The following is a 23,049-nucleotide window of genomic DNA, read 5'->3' on the forward strand; positions in this document are numbered from 1 at the left end:
CCTAATTTATTCTGCAACTTTCTCTGTAATTGGACTGTGCTAAATTAGATCAATATCACGGAAGAATTTCTGATGCAGCTTTTGCTAGTAGACTGACACTAGAGTATAGATACTGAAAAAACATGGATTTGAAGGAAAAAAAAAAAGAAAGAAAGGCAAATCTTCCACACGAGGATGTGTTATAAAAATAAAATAAAAATACAATTTTGGATTCAAATATCAAACATTTCTAGATGATTTCTTACCATTGGAAAGCATCTTTGGTTTATTGGTTGGATTGAAGCACATGTTATGTAAAATAAGCAGGGCAGTGGGGAACTTAACCTTCTGCTTGTATTTCGTAAACTCTAGAAGAAGATCTAAGCTCCCGTTCAGCTTCATAATCATCACCTGACCATCACTTCCCAGTGACAAATTCCACAAAAATTTCAGCCACAGATTAGCTCCAACATTAAGGCTCTTGTTACTGCCTTTTGACAAGGAGAGGGCTAAAAAGTTTTGTAGAAAATTACTCTGTAAATGAAGAAGAAAAAAAACAATTTAGAAAAACAAAATGCATTTACAATTCATTTAGGGATTCTACACCGTGTTCCAAATTATTATGCAAATGTTATTTTTCGCTGATTTTCCTAAATAGTCGATGCAAATGACAGTCAGTATAATCTTCAAGCCATCAACCGTTGGAGTATAATGCAAATTTTATTGAACAAATCTCCTAATGATAACAGATTTTTTTTTAGAAGTAAAAAACTCAAAATGCACTGTTTCACATTATTATGCACAACAGAGATCAAAACATTTTAAAGGTTGTAAAGAGAACTAAAATGGTAATTTGTTGCATTTGCAGCATCAGGTGGTCATATTTACGGAAATCAAAAGCTCTTTCAATAAAAAAAACAAAAACTTAGCAGGCCAAGTTACATGTTAACATAGGACCCCTTCTTTGATATCACCATCACAATTCTTGCATCCATTGAATTTGCGAGTATTTGGACAGTTTCTGCTTGAATATCTTTGCAGGATGTCAGAATAGCCTCCCAGAGCTTGTGTTTTGATGTGAACTGCCTCCCACCCTCTTAGATATTTTGCTTGAGGATGCTCCAAAGGTTCTCAATAGGGTTGAGGTCAGGGGAACATGGGGGCCACACCATGAGTTTATCTCCTTTTATGCCCATAGCAGCCAATGACACAGAGGTATTCTTTGCAGCATGAGATGGTGCATTGTCATGCATGAAGATAATTTTGCTACGGAAGGCACGGTTCTTCTTTTTGTACCACGGAAGAAAGTGGTCAGTCATAAACTCTACGTCTTTGCAGAGGTCATTTTCACACCGTCAGGGACCCTAAAGGGGCCTACAGCTCTCTCCCCATGATTCCAGCCCAAAACATGACTCCGCCACCTCCTTGCTGACGTCGCAGCCTTGTTGGGACATGCTGGCAATTCACCAACCATCCACTACTCCGTCCATCTGGACCATCCAGGGTTGCACGGCACTGATCAGTAAACAACACGGTTTGAAAATTAGTCTTCATGTATTTCTGGGCCCACTGTAACCGTTTCTGCTTGTGAGCATTGTTTAGGGGTGGCCAAATAATAGCTTTATGCACACTTGCAAACCTCTGGAGGATCCTACACCTTGAGGTTCGCAGGACTCCAAAGGCACCAGCGGCTTCAAATACCTGTTTGCTGCTTTGCAATGGCATTTTAGCAGCTGCTCTCCTAATCCCATTAATGTGTCTGGCAGAAACCTTCCTCATTATGCCTTTATCTGAATGAACCCGTCTGTGCTCTGAATCAGCCACAAATCTTTTCACAGTACGATGATCATGCTTAAGTTTTCTTGAAATATCCAATGTTTTCATACCTAGTCCAACGTATTGCACTATTTCACGCTTTTCGGCAGCAGAGAGATCCTTTTTCTTTCCCATATTGCTTGAAACCTGTGGCCTGCTTAATAATGTGGAATGTCCTTAAGTAGTTTTCCTTTGATTGGGCACACCTGGCAAACTAATTATCACAGGTGTCTGAGATTGATTGCAATGATCCAAAGAGCCCCAAGACACAATACCATCCATGAGTGTAATTGAAAAACTAATAATTAAATGTTTATGACACTTAAATCCAATGTGCATAATAATTTGGAACACTGTGTATACCTAATTACACTCAATGTTTGTTATGCAGATCTGACACTCCTGCCCATATATTTTCATAGCACTCCGCGCTCACGTAATAAAATGTAGTACAGGTGGAAATCACACAATATATAAGGGTATGTGCACACAACCTCTTTTCAGACGTAATGGAGGTGTTTTACGCCTCGAATTACGCCTGAAAAGACGGCTCCAATACGTCGGCAAACATTTGCCCATTGCTTGCAATGGGTCTTACGATGTTCTGTGCAGACAAGCTGTCATTTTATGCGTCGCTGTGAAAAGACGGCACGTAAATTTACGGCCACGTCAAAGAAGTGCAGGACACGTCTTGGGATATAATTGGAGCCGTTTTTCATTGACTCCAATGAAAACTAGCTCCAATTACGTCCGAAAAAGACGTCGCGAAAAACGCATGCACTTGTAAAAACGTCTGAAATTCAGGAGCCGTTTTCTCCTGAAAACTGCTCCGTAATTTCAGACGTATTTGGCGTTGTCGTGTGAACATACCTTAAGCGTGCAGTATCAACTTTTAGCGGATACAACTCAGGTCAACTTATATCTGATCTTTTGCTAGAAGACAAATGGCTGCACAAAATCGACTTGTTTTTTTTTAACCTACATAACTTTATTAATTCCATATTTAGAACCATCATTGATAATATCCACCAATCAAGCAGGCAGCCATTGACAGAATCATTACCAGTAAGTATGCTGCATACAGTATTATTACTTTTCAGTCTTCCTATTATCCATACCTTCTGAATAATACACCTGCAGTCTTGAGTATCTGCAACATTAGAAAGGAGCCCAAACGCCACTTGTTGTACATGGCTGCTACAGGATGATGGGTCTGCAGCAATCTTTAAAACATTGTGCAGCATGGAGTTGCTTGTTGGAGATTTTGGTGATGGCTGGGTGGAGACTGCGGCGGTGTTACTCCAGCACAATGAACTAGATGCTTGACAATAGGAAAAATTACATCATTTAGTAAAACCTTGAGCGACAAAAAAAAATCTTTCTGCTTAATGTTGCATAATAGTAATTGTCTCTACAGTATAAGGTCGGATTCACACGAGCGTGTGTGTTTTGCGCGCGCAAAAGGCACTTCACCATATGACACTTCATCATTATGACACTCTATGTTTGTAAACAGAAAAGCACGTGGTGCTTTTCTGTTTTCAATCATACTTTTTACTGCTGTTGCGCGAATCACGCGCGTCCCACGGAAGTGCTTTTCACGCACCCATTTACTTCAATGGGTGCGTGATGCGCGAAAAACTATAGGACATGTCGTGAGTTTTACGCAGCGGACACACACTGCGCAAAAATGACTGTCTGCACGGCCCCATAGACTAACATAGGTCAGTGCGAGGCGCGTGAAAATCACGCGCGTTGCACGGACGTATTTTATGTTTGTCTGAATAAGCTCTAAAAGAGTATCCGGCACACCAATTTTGAAACAAAGGCATTTTTATTTTGTTTTTAATGCCAGTGGCAGAGTGCGACGTTTCGGTCTAAGCGACCTTCATTAGGCACTGAGCCGTGCTGGAAAACTGCATGGACGAGCGCTAGTGGTGCGGATAGCGGCTGGCCACTGTGTCATGGCGCTGTTGGACACCGTTCCCTTCCTGCACAATGATCTCTGCACAGATCACAAAGCATGCCTAGAAAACCCTCTCAAAGAAGTCAATGACAATCTCCAGTCTACAAGTTCCTATGGTCCATGTGGCTGCTGTAAAGCATCTGTTAACAGCAGCTCAAGCAAGATGGCTGCCCCCATAATCATGTGCAGAAAATAGAATTAAAAAAATTACAACCAAAAAAACCCCAAAAGATTAGAAAAAAATATATATATGTTTCACTATCTGGTTTTAATTAGTAAAAGAAAAATATACAATTATATATTCCCTTTAAGGCTCTGTTTACATTAGCGTCATGGCTTCTGTGCATAACAAAGCGATGACAGCAACGCTGGATATGTTTTCTAACATATACGGACGAGTCCTCACGGACTTCATAGACTTGTAAGGAAACCTTTGAATAAACCAATTTTGACCCCCCCACCCCCCCAAAAAAAAGCCTATTATAATGCAATAAAACTACATTTTCCCGCTATAAATGAAAGGGGAATTGGAAATAGAGGAACAGTATGAGTGAGTACTACGAGTACTACAAAGAGAGTTGTAAGGGCAGTACAAACAGTCACAACCTTTAATACATATATAAAGCGTTTCAATACCTAAGCATAGAGCAAAATGAAGAACTTCTGAAACGATCATCTTTTCAGTTACAGTTATGAAATTTAGGCATTCTAGATATATGGGCAAGGAGAATTTGTTCATCTTTTTCCATACCTGAGGGAAAGTTTGCTGTGTAGACACAAAGTAATTGCAGAGCACCTTGCATCAGCGTATCATCCATCAAAAGCCACGGCCAAAGAGAATACAGCACAGGAACAAACTGAGACTCGAGGGCAGCTGCCTGCCAACGGAAAAGCTCATTGAAAAAAGAATGTGTGGTCCAGCTTGCCTCAAAAAAATCATAATTTATCTCCACATTCAAAATAACATGTAAAAGCCTAGTATAATAATTATATGAGTGTATGAAGATAAAATATACACAAAAACATAGGAACTTTGATAAATACATCAGTAGCATTGTAATACAAATGTAAAAAACGTAATTAAAATGTGTTATTTTCTCGCTTTTGCTTTATATCCATTGTCCGTTTATTATGAAAAATTGGTCATGATATCTCCTATACTCCCCTATGTCACCCTATTCAGCATCAGATAAGGGGGGGTATGGTGAACTCGAGGGTGTACAGTTCTCGGTGATTTGAATTTGCTTGTTTTAATATATTTGAATATATAACATGGCCTGGCGCACAAAAATCACTAGTAGTGTTGTCAATGGGCCACTAAAAAAAACCAATGGATAAGGGAGGGGGTTACTGGAAGCAGTATGGTGAGTGGGAGTGATATGGTTTCGGGAAGTTATTGGAAACAAGTTTTATAGTATTGGGTAGTTGCCAAATTACACCTGTCAATACTTTCATATGAAAAGCTGTTTATTCACTGCCAGTGTACCTGGGGGTCCTGCTCCCCTGCCCTGTACACCGCTGATTGACGGCTGCCAGTTGTACAGCTACTTAAAAGCATGAGAAATGCTGAAAATACGAAGAGATCTGTCAACTACAGCTATGAAAACACTGAAGAGGCCAAGGACTGCAGAATGTACACTTCTAATTATCAATATAGTTATGAGTTATTGCTTTTACATGAGGCTTCGCAAGACATTAAAAAAACACTGACTGAACAGATCTTATCTACAGAGGTTTTTTAAACTATTCAATTATTTTTTAGTAAAAACTGGTTTAACGGTTAAAACTTTTTGCTGTGATGGAATCTTTGCAATTGTTTTTTTTTTTACAGATAAGAAACCCTAAAACGGTCTTTAAAAAAAAAAAAAAAAAAAAAAGGCGTCTGCCCTACCCTACTTTTATTTTGGTATATAATGAGTCATTTAGGTTCATTTGGTGGTAGATAACGCTACAGATTGAAATTGGCCGGGCACTTTAAAGAAAATAAAATAAAAAAAGTTAATTTTTTACCTCTGGGTTATTATAGATCAGGGCCTAAATAACAATTATGTGCTGACCAATTTCTACAAACAAATAACCTCTGGTGAAAAAAACCCAAACAGATTTCAACATGTTTGTAATTTTTTTTCCTAAATGTAAAGTAACATTCAAAAACCAGGTGGGAAAAAAGAAGTACACCCTGTAATTCAGTAACATGTAGAACCAACCGCCTTGATCAGTTTCTCACATTGTTTTGGAAATACTTTGGCCCACAAAACTGCTTCAGTAAATTTAGGTTTGAGGGAGTTCCTTTATGCAGTTCTCTAAAGATCCCACCTCAGCATGATCCCAATGATGGAGGTCTGGACTTTGACTCCTAGTGCTTGAGATCATTGTCCTGCTGCATGACCAAATTTTGTTCCAGCTTAAGCTGCTGAAGAGATTTACATTTGTCTCAAGAATTTTCTGGTATAAAGACTAAAGGCCCTTTTACACCGTCAATTATGGGGCAAACGAGCACTCTCGATAATTGCCCTGTGCATTGTTTTAAATGCTGAAACTATTATCATTGTTGGCAGGGAAAGTATTGACACACTAAAGAGTCTAAGAACTAAGCATTAGTAGTGCATGGACTTGTTTTACATTTTTTTACTTGAATTTATCTAATGTATAATTTATTTCATATTAGCTTATTATGCATTGAGTTACTCAACATTCTGTGTCAGTTCTTGCTAAAAACATTAAGATTTTGTTGCACCCATCAGCAACGCTGTAATTCAATGTGCTGATATGACGCGCACAAAGCGCTAGGCTGCATTATACAGACAACGTTTACAAGCAGGCTGCAGCCGCTGATCCGGTTTGTGAGGGATCTTTAAAGACTCTTTAACTAAGGCCTGCTTCACACAGCCGTTTTCAGTCCGTGAGATACGGACCATGTGTCGGCCGTATTTCCCGGACCGAACACAGTTCACCGAGCCAGGCTCCTGGCATCATAGTTCTCTATAATGCCAGGTGTACCGGCTTCCCAGCAGGCATATTGTCCTGTACTGTAATCATGTTTTCAGTACAGGAAAGTATTTCCACAAAGAGGCAGGGACTCCTAGAATCATAGAGAACTATTATGCTAGGATCCCGGATCCCTTAACTGTGTTCAGTCTGAGAAATCTGGTCGACATACCGTCCGTATCACACGGACTAAAAACTGCTGTGTAAAAGGCTGGCCTAAGGGTCATATTTTCTATCTGGGAATGTACATGGAACAATGATGGACGAACGTTAATCTGATCGTTCTTCTCCATACAGTTTGTAAAACATCCCCTGTTCACACAGGGAGATATGCTGTCGACAAACGATCATTTTTTCATTGGCAATGATCGGGAACGAGTGTTCATATCATCTGCCCGTGTAAAAGGGATTAGCTTTAAGTGTATCTGCTCTTTAATGCTCTGCTACAAATGCTGTAAACAAACAAAAAAAACCTCACTGATGGGTGTTGTAGTCTTATCCATAATACTTTGTGGCTGAGTTTATCTGGTTGTAGCTAAAAGAAGTATTCGGCACAGAGGTATCGTTATTTATTTTTGGAATTATGCCAGCGCCATTCCAAAAACAGCGGCAGTTACAGGTTATACCAATTCCCAGTACAGCTCAGTGCCCAATAAAGGTCATTTACGACCGAAACGTCACGCGAAACTAAGCCCCAGGCATAATTACAAACACAAAAAACGACATTTCTTCAGCTTCATACCTGTGTGCCGAATACTTTTTTTTTTGTTGTTACGATTGGGTTGGGACCCTATTTGTGCACCTACCCAGTCTTGTGCGATCTGAACCACTACGCCTTTATCTGGTTGTAGTAAAGCTTACATTTTTTTATATTTTTTAAATATCACAACAGAATTTGCTGTTAAATTATATCAACACAAAAGCGTGACCCTTTTCTCATGGTCAATTACATGTGCAAATTCTGGAGGATATAAAGTCAACTCTATGGAAACCAAGACTGCTCATGCTCCAACCTTCTACCTAGATCATGAAATGGTATTTTCAGTGAAGAGACTGCACTTCTAATAGACACTATGTGAATCATATCACAGCTCTTACATTCTTACACAGCCCGAAGCAATGATTTTCATTATGATTAAGAAACAAGTGTTTCCAGCAATCTGTTACAAAACTGATAACATATCTAAAAGATTTAGGTATGCAGCTGTCAATACAGATATAATACACATGGAGTGAGTGGAAAACGGTTTATCTCCTCTATATTCCTTCTTATGCCTTCTAGCGGTGCCCACTATCAATTCTATATTTTCCAAGTTAATTTTTATTCTGACTGAAGAACTCAAATGAATAAATATAATAAGAACTCAAGCGCTATCACTGAGAAGTGAACTACAAATATTTTGTCACCTGCCCTATTAGGACATGGCGAGGTAACAGAATGTTCTGCTGGTCAGGACCCATCTACAAGATGAAGCTACAAACCACTACATCCAGCACAGTTATCACATATACTGAAAACAATGGACGCCCACTAATTTCAGGGAGTACAGTATTACAGGGTTTCCTTGAAACAAATGGGTGCCCCATTTACATTGTAATTCTCCAGCTTAAATATCAATTATTCGTAGGGGCGAGTCGTACTCAGCATTGTGATCCAGAGTTGTCCTTCCCCCCCCTTTTAAATCTGATTGGTTGCCATGAGCAGCTACTCTACTTGTCTTTTGCACCACTTTTGATAAATCTCACCCATTGCCATGTATGTGCAGATGACAAATCCCTGCCAGAACATACACTTCTAAAATGCTTCCCCTGCCGTCACGCTTGGAGAAGGGGTTTTCCATGTGTTTACTCACAATGCAGGATACACATGACACTCCTCATTCAGGTCATATCAACCAATATCTACTTACTTTGCACTCTTCATTTTTGTAAATACAGTTCCTCAAAAGATGCATATTAACTTTTAACTGCTTGCAAAGATTTTCCTCCTGTAATAGAAGAGAAGTCGCGTTCACTAATAACCAGTGTCAAACATTTAATTGAAAATGCATTGTCTGTGATCTCCTTAAAGAGCATTTTCACCTTACACAAAATGACTTGCACTTACAGTACAGATGTGGCCATCTTTATCTCGACTTAAAGAATTAAATAAGCAAGAACTTTAACTTGACTTTTTCAATGACTTTTGTTGTGCGATATCAGGCTGCAGCAAGTTATCAGAGTCCAGACTTGGCTACATCTGTACACTTCCTTGGGTAATTTACAATGTTTTGGAAAGCCGAGTGACAATATGGCTGTAATGTACCGTGCCACATTTGTCACACAGCTTTTCAAGACTTTTGAACACAAAGTTTGTCATGTTATACAGTGTTTAGGACTGGGAAGATTTTCATTTCATGCAGAACTCTTGGTGAAAAGCCCTGTAGAGAAGCTATAGAAATGGTTTTAAAATGTATAGAACTCTGGGATTTTTTTCCCCCCATATATCACGTTAACTCACCAGAAATATTCTAGCCGTGTCATGTGTTTCTTCTATAGATTTTGATCCCTTTCATTATTGGCAGCTGTGTCATGTGATAGCTGCCGGACCACCAAAATAGACCATGCTCTCATGTGTAGACAGGTCTCCTGTGTAGCAGACTTCCTGTGAACTACAGGATTACATCACCACCTACCAAATCCCACCTGAAGCTCTGAGATCCCTCCCCCACCACCACCAGTCTTGTTCCTCTGTATATCCCCCATGTATACGGATGAACCCATCTTTATCTTGACTGATAACTTGCTGCAGCGTGATATCACACAACAAAAGCCATTGAAAAGTAATTGAAAGAGTCAAGATAAAGGATCCTGCCACTGTGTATTTAATGTGTTAACAGTCAAGATAAAGACGGCTACATCTGTATGATCCTGCTGAAGAGATAATTTTTGCCCTATTTAAGGGACCAGGAGTGCAGTGATATAATAGGCGAGTCAATGAGTCCAGTGTATTTCTATGAGATGCTACACCTCACTGCCTACAGTGTAAAGACTGACAAGAAGGAGACAAGCAGAGCTGCATCTCACAGGAACACACAGACTCTGCAGTGAGCGTACAGAAGTTCTATGTCACCGATATAGATAGGAGAGCAAGTGCAGTGTGAGGAGATTTCACCCCTCTGCAAAGCCAGAAGGATTATGTGAAATTTAGACTGCATTAGGGAAACCATATCAGATGGGGAAGAAGGAACCAAAATGGCAGACAACCCATAAATGGCACATTAACTAAAACAAGTGTACACAATAAAAACACAAGAGCCTATAGATTATTCTTTAACAACAGCCTATGCTGCACTATATAGGCCAAAAAACCTGGGAAAAAATAAATTTACTGCAATTTCTTTATTTTCAGGTGGTTATGCATTTGCATTCTCTTAAATATTTGATAATATTTGATAATCTCAAATGGAGTGATCGCTCAGTTGGTGTGTAAATACAGTAACTATGTACACTCATTATTTGTGAGATGGACATAAGATGAAACTAAAGAACAGGATGCCTCGGATTCAGCACCTAGAAACCTGTCATCATTACCGATAGAGCAACAGTTTCACAGGTTAACCACATTCAATCTTTAATATACTTGCTTCCTTCAGTTACTTCCTCAGGAAACTTGTTGGCGAGCTTATAAAATGCATTAAGCAGTTTGTATTTTCATCAAACTGCCCTGGACATACAGGAACACTTCTTAGACGTGCAATACAAAAGGACCAGCTGCTGAATGTTAACTCTTTGCATAATATTTACTTACACTTGTCATGATATTTAAAGGGATTCTACTATTTTCTAATATACAGATACAGGAGAACCTGGGAGTCTTGTCTACATCTTATAGAATAGGCACTTTTGTAGACACGGGAGTACTTCATGGCCAAGACTTCCAGGATGTGATCTCCTGTATCTACACAGATGACACTCCCCTTCAGTATTTTATTTCAATACTGAATCCCTTTAACGATACAAGGAGAAAACATTGTATCATTTTTAGAGCTTTCATTTCTATATAAAACTACAGTAAATACCTTTTTTTTCTGTGATTTTCCGGATTTCAAGGACTCCAGAGTCAGCTGTGCATGAATATGCTTCATCTTCTCAATGCAGGTGTCTATAAGGTTAGCTAGAAAAAGAAATATAAACAGCTTTATGAAAACCGAAATTGCATAGGCTTAAAAGGGTGATCCCAACTGTGCTGTTGGCCACACTTTCCCTTGTGTATAGAATTACATGGCACCAATTTCAATTAATGGATGACCATTTACTACAAGGTTGTGCTAAGCTCACCAGATCCTCACTTTGCAGCTTATTCCCATAATGGCTATAAAAGGGGGACCTCTCACTATGAAGTTTATATTCTCAACCATTTAAATAAAACACTAGCAAAACTTCGATTATTGGACTCATTTGTCCTAGGGTTTATTTGGAATTACAGAGTCAATTTAAATATCTGGACTACATTGTCCTTAGTGCAGAGTTAGGGGACATCTGCACATCTGCGATCACTGACATTGGATTTTTTTAATAATTTGCTTACTTCAATAAAAGAAAGAATTTTTTATTTTATTTCCACAATTCAATCATTGGAGCCACATAATTCCTACTTCTTTCCCCTCTCCCCATAATAATTGTTAAGTAGAGAAAACTGCATTATAACTTGCTCTAACCCAATGTCTTTGCACATAATGTATAGATAAGGAGATGAGCCTTAAAATAAGGATAAAAGCCCAGAAAAGAGTCACATAAGTCAAATACAGCAGTTCTTTTCAGTTTGTCATTTATCCCACGGACATTCCATGCTGTTATTTTAGAATTCACAAAAAACACAAGAAAAAAAAAAAGAGTGGAAAAAAAATAGGAAAAAAAATAAGGAAAGTAAGGCCCTCGTCTATGTGCCGTGGTCCTAATCCTCAACTATCTATTACGTACTGCCAATCCATGAATAGACCGTCATTGCAGCATTCACCCCCACCTGATCTCCTCCCCTGAACAATATTCCTAATGTGAGGCGGTCGTTCCTCAAAGCGTTATCTTGCTAGTCACAAGCCTTTTTTTTTTAGCATTTCCAAAGATGTGTACTAAATATTCAATCTCTTTTGATCCTTTTTAACTTTCTAAAAAGCAGTCCGCTTTTTTTTGTGTGCTGGGTATACTTATTTTATTTCCATCGTATGTCAGTTCTGGGTTTGATCTGCTTTCCTCAGAATTGTATCTCTGTCACCCAAAAGAATAAGTTTAGCGAGTATCAGGCGTGGTCTGCTGCCAGGTGGTAATGGTAACGTTGGTATCCTGTGGGCTCTTTTTATGTGGCATAGTTCAGAGAAGGATTCTGTTCCAAACTTATCCAGAAGCAAGCCACTTATCTTCGTAGCGTCACCTCTTTCTGACACTTCCGGAAAGCCCCATAGCCGACTGTTATAGAGATGTGATCGATATTCTAGACCCGTATGTTTATGACATATAATCTTCTCTTCTGCCAGTTCCTGGTCTTTTTATTAATTTTGGGGAGCTTATCCTCAAGCATACTCAGCCAATTCTCTGTTTCATTGATACGGTCCCTAATCGTAATCACGTCTTGTCAAAATAGTGCTCTCTCTGTGTGGATGTAGGCGGTCTGTGTGGATACTGCCATTATTTCTTTGTTACATGACTGCACTGCACTTAGTATGTGTCTTTAAGAAAGATCTTGTGGTTTATGCGGTCCCTTGTCATGTACCTCTTGACCTTTCTCTTCTTTTTTTTCTCCCCCTTCTCTTTTTTCCTCTCTCCGCTTTTAAGTAGACGGTTTGAGAAAATGCCAACTCTGCCGTTATTCTTGATATTAAGTGATTAAGGCTTCTTCAACAGGCTCTTATTTCAAACAAATGGGAGCCTTATGTTGATCAAAATGGCCTGTATATCGAAGCGCAGTTTATGCACCCTATGCAAATCACCAGTCACAGATGCACTGGGTATATGTCCACATTTTTATTTTCTTTTTAAGCAGCCATTAAGAAGATCGTGTGTTGACAATTCAATAAAACTTTTATCAGCTAGTCATCCACCTTCATTAGTACCACATGCGGCCTTAAAGGATAGTACAACAAGTAAATCGCCTAAATGTTGTTAGACAACAGGTAAGGTAGTCTTAAAAATGACACTTCAATGAGCAGGTATACTCCTTTTGGAATATGACAATTATGATGTCTATTCTTAGTGTAAGGTCACTATTTATGCTCAAGGCAACATGGATAGAGTGGTCAGATACATCTAGATTTTTGTGCAATAAGAAAAGACAGCCGTTAATCAGAGCGTTTTATAGTAGCGATACAGTGAGTGGTCAAGGCGTAATCGCATTCCCTTTATGGGTTCATTATGCAAACAGGAACACAAGTGCAATGGAAAGCCACTCAAATGTTAATTTACCAGTCTTAGAATGATAATTCTATGAGGAGATGCCGGCTCCGGGGTGCAGTACTTAATATCTAGGCTCAGTACATACGTTCTTATGCAGTATTGAGAAAAGAGTGCATTAGGCAGGGACCCAATATTTTCCTATGGCAGATGAAACAATCTCATAGCAGCAATGCAGTTAGCAGATAGTAAGTAATTGTACACTCTTTATAATCACATTACGCAGACAGGAGCAGCCGTACAGGAAACAGCCACCCAAATATTGTTTTGTGACATTAGGACAGTCTTGAGAAAGCAACTTAAAGAGAGAGTGCACTCAAGAACGTCGTCCTTAAGATATCCGAAGGGGTCTGTACATTATGTAGTCAAAAAAGCATTTTTGCATAAAATAAAAGGGACAGTCACCGCTGTATATTTTTTCCTTACAATCAGCCAGGCAGACAAGCTTTGGATACCAATTTATTTTATGATCATTGGGAAGTCATCCAACTACTTGTAGGAGGTTATATTGGAGTTAGGCCCCCATGCACACGACCGTGCCCGCAATCACGGCCGGCCGCTGACTGACAGCCGCATTTTCGGGCCGTGCTCCCATACAAAGTATGGGAGCACGGCCCGCAAAATGCGAAAGAACGGACATGTTCCATAATTCCCGGAACATTTCCACGGCACTGACACGGCACTGACACCCCTCCGTAGTGCTACGGAAAGGTGTCAGTGTTCAATGAAAGTGAATGGCTCCGTTTATGCGGACCGCAATTGCGGTCCGCAAAAACAGAGGTTTTTTGCTGTCGTGTGCATGGGGCCTAAAGCACAGTCCTAGGAAGAGATACAACTTCAGGCAGTCTCTTACATTTCATAGGTAACTATTGTTCAATAAATCATAAAATAAACCGAACAGCATTATGGTGCCTTTAAATTGAATTTAAAAAAAAAAAGCTCACCTTGTAGACTGTATGCCTGGGCGCTTCTGCTGACAGCCAACAACAAGGTTAAACAATTTACACAGATTTGTTTTAGAGGGTCCTCTGTTGATTTATCTTCATAGGTCTGCATCAAATATCAAGAGGATGAATTAAGAAAATCAAAATATAACTAGACATGCAAACATTTATAACCTGGTTAAAGATTTTGTCCAGGATTAGAAAATCATGGCTGCTTTCTACCATAAACAGCACCACACCTGGTTGTGTGTGGTATAGCAACTCATCCCCATTTACTTGTGGTATTGTTAATGGAGGAACGCAGCCATGTTTTTTTAAAGTCTGGACAACGGCAAAAATAGGAAATTCATCTTCTGGCAAGCTCTGACGAGAAAAAATAAATAAAATTAAAATAGCTTTCACAATTCAAGAAATGTTATGTTATGACCGTAAATTCTTTGTGAGCAGAGCCAGAAAAGATGAATATCTCCCATGACTAAAACCACATAGCTCTCGACGTGAAAAGGAAGAAACTCCCTGACAATATATAAGTATTCTTCCACAGCATAAATAACATAATATTCTATCTACTTAAATCTGCTTGGCTGCTTTCTTTACATTGGATTTTGCAGTATTTTGCACTCTAAAAGTACGCAATAGTGAAACACGCGACTGGGTCATTTTTATTAAAATTATTTTATTTATATTGAACATGCTATATACATAACAAATGTATGTATATACATATACACGGAATGTATATAGAACAGATACGAACCTGTACAATTATTTTGCAGAGGCTACTTCCTATTTTGAGATTTCCATCTAACAGAGAAGGGAAGGTTGTACTTGACTCATGTGCCTCATAAGGTTGTCGATTTCCTTCTTCTGCTAAAAGAACTGATAGAAATTGCAGGCTGGCCATGTACAAATTCAGATGTTTTCCAGATAGCGCTATGCATTCAGAAATGGTGTCTAGGAAAAATATAAAAAGTAGTAATGTCCAACATTTCTAGAAGAAACCAGTAAGGAATTGGAAGACAAAAGTATATGACTAAGTTGCATAACTATTCATTATACAATGACTAAAGTGATGGTTCACCATTTGACACGATTTTGTTTTTTAATCTAAATAGACTCAAAATTCTGTGCTTAAAAAATTCTGGACATAAGCAGTCACCGCTCCATTTTTCTGATACAGGGCTCCAAGTCCTCTGCATAGCCACAGTTAAATGCTAAAATTCTGGTTGCCTGCAGCCACCACTAGGGGGGAGCATAGCAGTTTACTACATATGTGATTTATATATTAAACTCAATAACATATTTGTTTGCAGTAAGCTCCACAGCTCTTTATAGCAACAGCTGCAGGGAGATAGAATTTTAGCATTTAAGTCTCCAAATATCTGACAGAAGCAAGTGATTTGGAGCTCAGAATGTTGGACCTAAAACAATATGGTTTATAACATGTGGAAATTAACTTTATTTATAGGGGTTATATTAGGTCAAGAAAGCATGAAGTATACATTCTACTAAGGATGTTGTTTAAAACTGAAAGAAAAGTCTGTACGTTAAAAAAAAAAAAAAAAGAAAAGCCTTACCAAAGAATGCAATCCCGTACTTTGACAAGGCTGCTGTTATGGGAGAGATAACACCAGGGCCATTTTTTCTTAGCAAGGTGGTTAAAAATGAAAATGTGTCTGTCCACGACTGATAAACTGCAGCTTTTAGCTCGATATCTGAAATATTAATAAACATAAAAATATATTAGAAAATAAAAATGCCTGCAATGACCACATTAGGAAACATTTGGGAAAAAAATTAGTAAAAGCAAAGAGCTGCATAAAACGATAGGGCACAAAACAATAAAAGCTTTTACCAAATTTTTGATGTGCGGACTGAAATAAACAAATCTTACAAAATTAAATATTTCCAGCCAATACTGCACTATACCCTGATTTGACAGGAAGAATAGCGCTATAGGTCAAATCTTCCCGTGAAACGATGGTCACTGTGATGGAACTAATTATAGGTCAATAGATATCACCGATGCCCAACGGACTCGGTTGGACGATGGAACCGGCACTGCGTTTTGGATTATGTTATAAACAAAAGTCACGATCTTGCGTATGTAATGACCCGACCTGTTATTTATAATACAGGGTGAGCGCCGTAAAAATGAAACCCAAAAACAATGGCGGTATTGCGGTTTTTTTCAATACATTATATGTACCCCACAATAATAGTATTACAAAGATACAACCCACCTCACAAATAAAAAGTCCACAAATACAACCCACCTCACAAAAAAAAGCGAAAAAAATAAAAAGTAATGTCAGAAGGCATGGATGAAAAAATAAATAAAATGTCTGCATTTGGAAATCCAAATAGGACACATCCTTAACCCTATAATGCCCTGAGACGTACTGTACTATTATAGAACGGGGGTTAACCTGTTAACGCGAAGTGATGTACTATTATGTCATCGCGTTAACCGGCTACTTTGTCTGCAGACACGGTTCTAAAGCAGTGATAGCTTAACGCTATCACTGCTGCAAGGCCAGTACCAGAGCTAACCACTGATCTGGCTGATTAATCACTGCGATGCAGCGCTCAAAAGCGAGCGCTGCATCCATGGGGTTTACTAGCATATCGGTACCCCACGATACAATCATAGGGTTCTGATGGCTGATTTGGCAACTGGAGGCCTAACAATGGCCTCCTGTCTGCCAAATACAGAGGCCCGTTAGGCCCCACCCAGAGAAGGGGCCTGTAAGGCCTCCGATCGCAAAAAGATGGCGCAGGCTCAGAAGCTGAGCCTGTGCCATCAGCCGCGGGTGTCGGCTGTAAGTTACAGCCAACACCCTGCTGTAACGGCAGGGAACGGAGCTAGCTCCGCTCCATGCCATGAAACACTTAGATGCCGATACCAATAGCAATCGTGACATCTTAGGGATTGTAAACCATCGGCATTGCCGCGATGCGGATGGTTGCTATGGCAACCGGAGGCCTAACAATGGCCTCTTTGTCTGCCATCTACACAAGCCCATTAGGACCCGCCCAGAGGCGGAGAATAATAGACTTGCTGTCAGTGAGTAACTGACTGCTCTAGTGCATTGCAGTACACGGGTAGTGAAATGCATTAGAATAAAGATCAGAGGTGCAGGCCTTCAAGTGACCTAGTGGGACAAAAAAAAAAACTATCCACCCCTTCCAAAACATAGAAAAAAAAATGTGATAAAAAAAAAAAAAGACACATGTACCACAAACCAGTACCAATAAAAAACTACAAGCTGTCCCGCAAAAAATAATATTTTTTGACTAAAAAATAAAAAAAAGTTATGGCTCTTAGAATATGGAGACATAAAATAAGTTTTAAAAAAAGTGATTTTATTGTGCAAACGCTGCAAAACATAAAAAAAATCTATACATATGGTACCGCCGTAATCGTATCTATATGCAGAATAAAGTAAAATTGCCATTTATAGCAAACAGTGAACACTGTAAAAAAATAAATAAAAGAATATAAAATATTGTCAGAATTGCTGGTTCTTGGTCACCTTGCTTGACAAAAAAATTGAATAAAAAGTGATAAAAAAAAATCCAAAAAAAAATAAATAAATCGCATGCATCCCAAAATGGTACCAATGAAAACTACAGATTGTCCCACTACAAATACGGAGACAAAAGAAAAAAGTTCTGGCTCTCAGAATATAGCGACAAAATGTGCTGTAGCAGATAAGATTGGGTAACATTTATCAGTGCGACACTGGCCACAAATCCGTAAAAGATATTTCTTTACCCCATTATTGTACGGTCATATTATGCCCTGATGTACTTTGCCCAGTCTGCATATGCCCCCACAATATAAACTGAAGTACTAAAAAAAACAAAACAGAATAACCACCAAGTTAAATCTGCGCTGCAAAAGCCAAATGGCACTCCCTCCATTCTGAGCCCTTCAGCGTGCCCAAACACCAGTTTACGTCCACTTATATGGCATCTCCATACCTGGACGAACCCGCTTAACGGTTTACGAGGTGTGTTTCCGGTGGCACAAACTGGGCACAACATATTGTGCACTAAAATGGCATATCAGGGGAAAAATTGGTAATTAATATGCAGCGAATGGTGAAAATTGCCATGGAAAAACACCTGTGGGGGCAAAATGCTCACTACACACCTTAAAATGCCTTAAGGGGTGTAGTTTCCAAAATAAGGGTCACGTCTAAGGGGTTTGTTTTACTATTTGACCTCAGAGCCCTGCAATTGTGGGTCAATGCTGTGAAAGCCAACATAATAGACCTCAAATGTGCATGGTGCTCTTTACTTCTGAGCCCGGTCATATGTCCAGAAAAATGATAACTGCCTTGAGGGGTGTAGTTTCCAAAATGGTCACTTCTTGGGGGCTTCCACTGTACTCTGGTACCTCAAATGCGACATGGCACCCAAAAACCAATCCTGCAAAATCTGCATGTAAATAGCGCTCCTGCCTTGCTGAGCCCTGCCGTGTGTCTATCAACCCCATATGGGGTATTGCCGTACTCAGGATAAATAGCTTTACAAATGTTGGGGTGATTCTTTTCCTTTATCCCTAGGGAAATTGGCCTAATTCCAATAAATTCTGCAAAAGACCAGTGGAGTCTAAATGCTCACTATACCCCTCGATAGATTCCTTAAGGGGTGTAGTTTCCCAAATGGGGTCACTTTTAGGGGGCTCCTACTGTTTTCGCAATGCAGGGGCTTTGCAAATGTGACATGGCACCCGAAAACTATTCCAGCTAAATTTGAGCTTCAAATGGTGCTCCTTCCCTTTTGAGCCCAGCCGTGTGTCCAAACAGCAGTTTATGCCCACTTATGGGGTATTGCCGTAATCTGGAGAAATTGCTTTTCAAATGTTGGGGTGCTTTTTCTCCTTTATTCCTTGTAAAAATTGATAATGTTGATGATAATGTTGACGATTCATCGGAAAAAAATGATCTTTTCAATTTTATGGTTTAATGGTTTAATTGCACTAAATTCAGAAAAAACCTGTCGGATCAAAATGCTCTCTATACCCCTCGATAAATTCCTTGAGGATGTAGTTACCTAAATGGTGTCTTTTTGGGGGTGTTTCCACTGTTTTGGTCGCACAAGACCTCTTTAAACCTGACATGGTGCCTAAAATATATTCTAATAAAAAGAAGGCCCCAAAATCCTGTAGGTGCTCCTTTGCGTCTGAGGCTGGTGTTTCAGTCCAGTACTGCTCTAGGGCCACATGTGGGATATTTCTAAAAACGGCAGAACCTGGGCAATAAATATTGAGTTGCGTTTCTCTGGTAAAACCTTCTGTGTTACAGAAAAAAAGGATTAGAAATGAATTTCTGCAAAAAAAATTTATTTGTACATTTCACCCCTACTTTTATTTAAATCTTGTGAAACATCTAAAGGGTTAAGAAACATTTTAAATGCTAAAGGTTTTGAATACTGTTTTGAGAAAGGGGTGATTTATGGGGGTTTTGTATTGTACTCCTAAGACACTTCACTAAAGTTAATGTGGGTGTATGTGACAGCACAGCATGATCTCGAAAGATCATGCTGTGCTGAGTACAAATTGACATGAATGGAGAGAAGTGTATGACGCGGATTGGTCAGCGTCGTACACTTCTCTTCAAAACGCCCACTCGGTCAAAAGTTAAAAAACGCCCGGTTGGGTATTAAGAAAGTAATTAGCATTAATCTAAAATTGCTCATAATTTGGTAAAAAATGATAGTTTTTCAAAATAAAAAAAACACTTATGTACATTACAGCGCCGATCACATTATGTAGGAGATAGGGCACTTATTGATGACAGTCTCTTTAAAAGGGCATTACCATAATATGTATTAATAGCTAGGTCGATAGCTGCCAGAGTTCTGTCTGTGGACAGTGTTTACAGATTTAAGTAGCAACCAGCAGAATTCTACATGCAGCTCAGGGCTATAAAAACATACTAATATAAGATAATCAATTTCAAACTTGCACAAGTACAATTATATAATAAACATTCAGTCATAACATTAAAACCACTGACAGCTTAAGTGAATAACATAGTTTATCTCGTGAAATTATCTTGTGACCATGCCCTCTGTCAAGGGGTGGGATATATTAGGCAGCAAGTGAATGGTCAGTTCTTGAAGTTGAAGTATTGGAAGCACTAAAAATGGGTAAAAGTAAGGATCTGAGTGTCATGGGCGACCAAGGCTCATCGATGAGTCTGGTCCGATATCACAGAAGAGCTACTATAGCACAAATTGCTCAAGAAGTTAAGGCGGATTATGATAGAAAGGCGTCAGAACACAGCACATCACAGCTTGCTGCGTTTAACCTACATTACCGAAGACCAGTCAGGGCGCCCATGCTGACCTGTCCACCTCTGAAACTCCTGCAATGAGCACGTGAGCATCAGAACTGGACCATGGAACAATGCAAGAAGGTGACCAGGTCTGATAACGTTTTCCACAGTTTTTTTTATATTGCGTGAACAGATATGGCACCAGGATGCACTATGGAAGCAGTGTGATGCTCAGAGCAATGTTCTGATGGGCAACCTTATGTCCTGGCATTCATGTGGATATAACTTTAACACGTACCATCTATCTGAACATTGTTGCCGACCAATTCTATTCGAGAATACCCTTGCCATGAAGAGGTGTACTTGGTCTGTTTCAGAATGATAATGCGCCCTGCCACACTGAAAAACAGTCGAGGAATGGTTCAAGAAACATGCCGAAAAGTTTAATTTAATTGAGCATCTGTACCCCACCTTGCCATACATAAAGGCTATGGACAACTTTGCACTGAATTTTTTATTGTTCATTTGCTTCCTAAATGTAAAATAAGGGAACTTTCTAAACGGTCTTCACTAAATATTTCCTACCATTTTGCTGCTAAGAGTACGTGAAGCTCCTGTAGATAAGAGGCTGCGCTTCTGCTTCTAATTCAAATCCGTCAGTCCACTTTTCGTAATCCGCTCTCCCTTCTCTCAGTGCTAGAGATAGAAGTAGAGGGAGGAAGTTGTACACAGCGGATCAGAGAGTGGAGATGTGGGAAAGCTTCTAAATGTTCAGGGAGGGCAGATCACACATGCTGTCAGTATCAGAGTGTACATAGGAAGGAGAATCACACAGGCTATCAGTGTAGGGAGAAAGCTGTGCTCATACATAATATAAAGTGAAGGCAGCAGCCTCCTGGACATGTAAACCTGACATTCAGCATGTATTACTGGGACGGATGCATCCACAGGAGAAAAGTCTGAAACTACGTCAGCTTGCAAACTGAATATCAGGGGGAAAGAAAATGAATAAAGATTTTAACCTGAAACTCAGCGCAAAATTTTTAATTCCAGGTAACCACAAACACATATAAACATAATTTATTTCCATGTCCAGTGTTTACACAGCACTTAACCCCTTAATGACCAGCCTATTTTAAACCTTAATGACTAAGCCATTTTTTACGTTTTTCCATCGTCGCATTCCAAGAGCTATAACCTTTTTATTTTTGCGTCGACATAGCTGTATAAGGTCTTGTTTTTTGCGGGACAAGTTGTATTTTTTTAATAGCACCATTTTTGGGGACATATTATTTATTTATTAACTTTTATTAACTTTTTTTGGGGGGGGGGGGAAATAGAAAAACCCCTGAAATTTCGCCACTCTTTATCGCATCTTAAATCTACGCCGTTTACCTTGTGATATAAATAACACAATAACTTTATTCAGCGGGTTGTTACGATTGCAACGATACCAAATTTGTATGTTTTACTACTTTTACACAGTAAAAACGCTTTTTTTTCAAAATGATTTGTTTTTGTGTCTCCATATTTGAAGAGCCGTAACGTTTTTATTTTTTCGCCGATGCGGTTGTGTGAGGGCTTTTTATTTGCGGGAAGACTTGTAGTTTTTATTGGTACCATTTTGGAGTAGATGCGATTTTTTGATTACTTTTTATCACATTTTTTTAAAGTCAGGATTCACAGAAAACAGCAATTTTTCCATAGTTTTTTATTACATTTTTTACGGCGTTTACCGAGCGGGTTAAATAATAAAATAGATTTATAGTCGGGGTCGTTACGGACGCGGCGATACCAAATATGTTTAGCTTTTTTACTTTATTTTGTTTTTTTAATAGTAAAGAATTTTGTAAGGGGAAAAGCTGGGTTTTTCTTTTTTCAATTTTTTTTTAAAATTAACTTTATTCAACTTTTTTATTACTTTTTTACTAGTCCCACCAGGGGACTTTAATAAGCAAATCTCCGATCGCTATTATAATACACTGCAATACTTTTGTATTGCAGTGTATTACTGCCTGTCCGTTTAAAACGGACAGGCATCTGCTAGGACATGCCTCCGGCATGATCTAGCAGGCATTCGCTCCAGGCAGACCTGGGGGCCTTTATTAGACACCCGGCTGCCATTAGAGACACAGACACTCGGCGATCGTATCGCCGGGTGTCGGTGGGATGAGAGGGAGCTCCCTCCCTCTCTCCAAAACCACTTAGATGCGGTGCACGCTATTGTGCACCGCATCGGAGGGGTTAAACGGGTGAGATCGGTACTAATATCGATCTCACACGGCAGTGCAGGGACGCCCCCAGCTGCCTCTGGCAGCTGAGAGCAGGGAGATTTGACGCTCCCTGCTCTGTTCACTTTATCCTGATGCAGCGCCGTAAAAAGGCATATGCATCAGAATAAAGCCCGTTAGTGGCCGCCGTTCAAAGGCGTATTGGCGGTCACTAATGGGTTAAAGGATCTACTGCTAATGTATTAGTGCCAGATACCACAGGAGACAGTCATAGGTCTTGTGGAGTCCATGTCTTGACTGGTCAGAGGTGTTCTGTCAGGTTGAGTGGAACCTACACAAGATTACGCAAGTGGTTTAAAGGTTTGGCTGTATATATATTTATACATATACTTGGCTGTATTCATATAACA

At 39.4% G+C, this 23,049-nt stretch overlaps 1 protein-coding gene across 1 annotated transcript in view; it reads right to left on the bottom strand.

The window, feature by feature from the left end:
• Positions 1-23,049, bottom strand: part of RTTN (rotatin) — a 246,053-nt gene that overhangs the window by 25,513 nt on the left and 197,491 nt on the right. Inside the window, exons 40-47 of the mRNA XM_075826473.1 lie at positions 15,696-15,833; positions 14,876-15,072; positions 14,119-14,224; positions 10,810-10,904; positions 8,659-8,736; positions 4,512-4,638; positions 2,913-3,115; positions 246-513 (exon numbers count right to left, since the gene is read on the bottom strand). Of these exons, the coding sequence (XP_075682588.1) occupies positions 246-513; positions 2,913-3,115; positions 4,512-4,638; positions 8,659-8,736; positions 10,810-10,904; positions 14,119-14,224; positions 14,876-15,072; positions 15,696-15,833 (1,212 nt within the window). The remainder of the gene's footprint in view (positions 1-245; positions 514-2,912; positions 3,116-4,511; positions 4,639-8,658; positions 8,737-10,809; positions 10,905-14,118; positions 14,225-14,875; positions 15,073-15,695; positions 15,834-23,049) is intronic.

Source organism: Rhinoderma darwinii, chromosome 5 (assembly GCF_050947455.1).
Source record: "Rhinoderma darwinii isolate aRhiDar2 chromosome 5, aRhiDar2.hap1, whole genome shotgun sequence".
Lineage (NCBI taxonomy): Eukaryota > Metazoa > Chordata > Amphibia > Anura > Rhinodermatidae > Rhinoderma > Rhinoderma darwinii.